This window comes from Loxodonta africana, chromosome 22 (genome assembly GCF_030014295.1).
Source record: "Loxodonta africana isolate mLoxAfr1 chromosome 22, mLoxAfr1.hap2, whole genome shotgun sequence".
Classification (NCBI taxonomy): Eukaryota; Metazoa; Chordata; class Mammalia; order Proboscidea; family Elephantidae; genus Loxodonta; species Loxodonta africana.
This window is the reverse complement of record NC_087363.1, coordinates 40538917-40543857: the sequence shown is the minus strand read 5'-3', so window position 1 is coordinate 40543857 and position 4941 is coordinate 40538917. Positions and strand designations below refer to the sequence as shown.

General features: G+C 53.1%; 1 protein-coding gene across 1 annotated transcript in view; it reads left to right on the top strand.

The window, feature by feature from the left end:
• Nucleotides 1-4529, top strand: part of ATG7 (autophagy related 7) — a 299990-nt gene extending 295461 nt beyond the window's left edge. The window contains exon 19 of the mRNA XM_023547914.2: nucleotides 1302-4529. Within this exon, the coding sequence (XP_023403682.1) occupies nucleotides 1302-1334 (33 nt within the window). The 3' untranslated portion in view covers nucleotides 1335-4529. The remainder of the gene's footprint in view (nucleotides 1-1301) is intronic.
• The last annotated feature ends 412 nt before the right edge of the window (nucleotides 4530-4941 follow it).

Sequence of the window (4941 nt, the reverse complement as noted above, 5' to 3'; positions counted from 1 at the left end):
GCTGGGCCTAGAGCGGGGGAGGGGGCGGGGGGCAGGGCCTGCTGGTCAGGCTGGGGTCCTGGATCCAGACCAAGCTATCACACACCCTTCGCTGCTGGTGGCGGGGGAGGGGGCCGGGGTGTCTGGATGCTTGTCATCCTGTCCTAATGCCCTCGGATGTAGGTCTGTGTGGAAATGGAGTGGTGTGAGGAGGGGCACTACCACCCCTCCCCCTAGGCCCAGGGAGCTGGGTCCCCAGGAGAAAGGAAATTTCCTTCTATCCGTATTTATTTTCCATGTCCTTGACTTTGAAAGCCAAGCTGGTGTTGATATTTACCTTGGCTGGGCCACCACACCTCCCCGCCAGCCTCATGTAAACACACTGTTCCTTCTCTCAGTACTGCTAGCGTCTAGGTGGCCTTTTGCAACCAATTCTAGGAATTTTGAAAATCTGAAGGCATATGTTTAGGGGCCACCTCTCCAGGGACTGGCATGCTGGCCTCAGGACCGCTCCCTGGCAGATTTCATGCTGATGGTGACAGGCAAGAGCCTGAGGCTGTGGAGGACTTGGGGGAGGATGGGGAGAGCTGGGGAGCTGTCCCACATTCTCTCCTTCCATATTCATAGCGAGCAGGGGCAGCCCGGTCCCCCCAAACTCATATTCCCAGAGTCAGGGGCTCCCCAAGGACACAAAGGAGGAACAGAGGCAGAAACAGGCTACTCTAGGCACCTCTGTGTGGGTAGGGAGAGGCTTACTCTTGGGGAAAGGCCACTCTTTAGCGTGCATCCAGGAGTGGCGTCTTTAGTCAGGATGGCAACATGAGTGGACGGAGGACAGCTGCTGGGAAGTTAGGAGCATCCTGTGGCAGAGAGTGTATGGGGCAGTAGGCTGGGGCCACCACTCAGCAAGGACCCACCCAGGTGGACCTGTCAGTCCCTGCCATCACTAAGACCTAGAACAACAGTCAGCAGGGGCTGATAAGGCAGGGCCAGCCTCTCTGAGGTGGATGGTGGACTGGAGGCGGTGGTAGCTGGGCCTCCAGCTCCACCACTGATGGGCTCACTTACTGGGAAGTCATGGGCACATGACTGAACCTCTCTAAGGTCTGGTTTCATTTTATAAGAATGGGGGGGGAGGGGTGTGCATCCTCTAGCCACCAGGAAGTGTGAGAGACGGGTGAAACCAGTGTGGAAGGCATATAGCGGGTATTCCTCAAATGGGAATCGCTGCTCCTTCTCCTGACTGCAGAGTTTTCGTCACAGCGTCAGCGGTGCCCGGGGCAGCTGAACCACTCTCTGACCACCTCCCCTTCTCCGTGCAGATCTGGGACATGAGTGATGACGAGACCGTCTGAACGGCTAAGCTGCTGCGCATCGGAGCAGGAGACCCAGGCCCAGGGCCTGGTGATTCCAGGTCTGGCGCCCGCTGCCTGTCCCCTCTTCTCCGCCCCGAGGACAGGGCTGTCCTTGGCTGTCCAGGAGCTTCCGTGTCCTTGTTTCTTATGACTCACCATCCCACCACTTCTGAGCTAAATAATAACCGCCGTGTTGGCATTGCCATCGCTCTGGGAATTGGCTCCCTCTGTGAGCATGTCTCTTTTTCTTGGTTGTGAAAAATGTTTGGTATCAAGATCCTGGGGGTCTTCCCTCCATGGCCCCGTGGGGTGGGGCGGGGAGGAGCTGACCCAACACAGACCAAAAGAGCCAGGAAACAGCACCTCCTTCCTGGGGCACTGGAGAAGGCAGTGCCATGTACCTGGATGCAGGCCCACTGGGGGGCTCTGCCCACACTGCGTCTCACCTCTCACCTCTGGGGCAGTGAGGGGAAGGTTCCTGTGAGCCCTCCTCATCAGCCTGGCCCTGGGGGAGAGGCAGAGAGCCGAGCTTCACACAAAAGGGCACACACTCTCCCCACAGAGCCCACATCTCCATCAGGGACAGCGTTTGCCCAGCCAGCTCCTCCCAGTCCCACTGCCCTCAGCTGTGGACCACCCAGACCTCCCTGTCAGGAGAGGGAGGCCAGTTTCTGCTGTGACCTTGAGCTGGTGGAGGAGCCCAGGAGCAGTTCTCTGGGTGAGGTTCCCTCCCTGTCCCTGTGGGCACTAAAGTCCCACGGCAGGCCCCCAACTCCACACCAGAGCTCTCCCTCCCACTGTGGAGGATGGGCTGCCCTCCTCCCTCGCCGAGGGTCCTCCAAAGAGGTGGCTCTGGGGCCTGGCTCTAGGGTCGGGGTCTGCACCGTATGTCTGCCTTGGTCTGTAGCCAGGTGTCCATTAGGGGTGAGAGGGTATAGAGGCACGAAGATAAGGCGTTGCCAGCCCCGGGGCAGCACAGGAAGCGGGTCCCCTTTCCACACGTCTGTCTTATCCTTACAGCTTCATCTTTTTGTTTCAGGCCTGGAACAAAAGTCAAAATTGAGTCTGGGGCTGACTCTTTTAAAATAGTAGCATTTCTGCCAGTTAGATTTAAAATGATGCTTCTCTTAAAATAGAAAGTCAAAGTCAAAATGACAGTTTTCCAGCAATGGGGGCTTTGGTAGGGGAGCCACCTAGGGTGCTAAGCCACTGAGTCCCCTTCCCCAAGGCGATGGCCCCTGGGGCTCCCTGCAGACCCTGCCTCGGGGCTGAAAGACATGCACAAGGCTGTGGTTTAAGAGCACTTTATTATTGTTCTTAAGGCTACTTTTAAGTACAAAAAAAAAGATGGCCTGCCAAACCTTTTTTTTTCTTCTTCCAGGAAAAACAGGCCACAGAGAATATATATTACAGATTTACAAACGCGGAGAGAAGGGCCAGAAACACTGCAGATGGTGGCCTCAGCGCAGCACCGCGCTGGCTCTCAGGCGGGGAATGGGTTCCTTCCCCTGAAAGGTCCGGTTTTCTGCTTCCCTCCAGGGCCCTGCCTATCCCAGATAGGTCAGCGCCCCGGGCCCAGTCCTCCCCGCAGAGTGACCATCTGTGTGCGGACGAGGGGCCCGGCCGCCCCGCGGAGCCCATCGGCAGCGGTGGTGCCCCGTGACGACGCTCAGTAGCCTGCAGCAGTAACAACTAGTGGCTATTGATGCAGACGCAGTGTTCTCATAGAATAACCGTGTGCCTGCACTTTACAGACAAATCTACGACAAAAAAAGATCAACTTTTTTTTTCCAAACGAACCAAAAAAAAAAAAAAAAGTGATTACAATAGGAAAGGGAAAAATTAAATAGCTACATATCATTAACAAATTAATTGTTCTTCAAAAAATACCTACAAATTTCTCTGTACATTCTTTACGCACAGCGTAATGATGGTCTTAAAGTTACCTAAATAAAAAAAAAAAAGTGTTCTTAACAATTTCTCCTACAGAAACTAGGGGCCCGGATGCCAAAGCTTGGAAGCCCAGTAAAACGGGAGTGAAATGTGTGCAGGCGAGAGGAGAGGGGCTTTATGTTGTTTTGTAAAAAGACCCGCAGCCGCCCCTCCAACTGCACCGAGGGCCGGTCCTCCAGTCCTTCCACCCAGGGCCAATTTTCAAAATGAAAAGTTTTTCCCTCAGGCCGAAAACCAGCCTCGAGGGCTGCTATGTCCGTCAAGCGTGACAGGCGGTGGCGCCGCGTGGCCCGGGTCAGGTGATGTACCTAAGCCCCCTAGTGGGCGAGGCAGGAATGTCGAGTCCTGGAGAGGCAGGGGAACAAATGTTCACTGAACAGAAAGACGAGAAGCCGGGACATCCACAGCTGTGTCTGTCGTGTTTTCTTCTTCACCTAACTTCTAGTTAGTAGCTATGAACATAGCAAACGATAATAAATGCAGGAATAACTGTATAAGTCAGAGGAATGTATACTGCCTTGGCCCCAGCTTACAAGGAAGCGTACAAAATACCGTATCACAGATTGTCAGCAATCTGCTGGTCAGCCAAGAGAGTGAAGGGGGAGCAGTTTCTGCATCGGGGAGAGCTGGAAGACACAAACCCCAAACCCCCGGGGAGCTTTGTAACAAGCAGACAGGGACGCAAAAATAAATGACGTCAGCCCGCAGCCAAAAACCCAGCATCCTCCACGTTGGCTGACCAACCACTCCCCATCAGGGCCCCGCCAGCAGCCGGCTGTGCCCAGCACGACTTGTGAGTAAAGTGAATATCAAATACAAATCTTAGAGTACAACTGTACCAGCAGTAAGTATATCTAGGACTGTAACTGACAAAAATAAACTAGTTCTGGAAAGAAGCTATTAAGGATTAAGTTTTTTTTTTTGTTTACTGTCTATACATTAATAGAAACCAGCTATTTTTCTCCATTAAAACATGCAATCAATGTTTAAAGCACTATGGAATCCTCCCCCCTCAGCGCTGGCCTAACAAACTGCAGTGTTTAGGAAAGGGAAAAATGCCCGTGATTGGTAGAGTCTGCAGTCCTGTTGCAAGCACCTGAAATCTAGAGAGAAAGACCTATAACCTGTATGAGACTTCCCCTTCCGAAGCTGTTTTATCTAAATTAAAAAAAAAAACAAAAAAAAAACACAAATGGTCAGAAATGTCATCCTCGAACCCTTTGTTTTCAGCAGTTTGCCCTCCGAGTACTAGCATCTCACTTAAAGTTGTCAGGCAGGCAACTTTAACCTCCGATAGTGCAAATCAGACACGACGGTTCTCTTCAAGTATACACACACGCACGCGCACCAGACAGAAAACGCGATGGAAGCTACACCACACAGCACCCCAGTCTCGAGAAGCAAGGTAACAAGCACAGAGCATCGGGTCACCAGCAGTCGACGTGGCTGTGACTGAGAAAGCGCGCTCGTGGAGTCGGTCCCTGCCAGGGCTGGAAGACCTGCATCAGAGGTTTCTTTGGTAACTGAGGCAGGAAGTAAGGACGCTACGCCAGACAGATGTTCCGCATGCCGTTCCTGCTGTCGTGTGTGAGGGCACCCTTGTACAAAGACCAAGCAAGTACAAAAACAGAGCAGAACAAAAACCCCAACGACA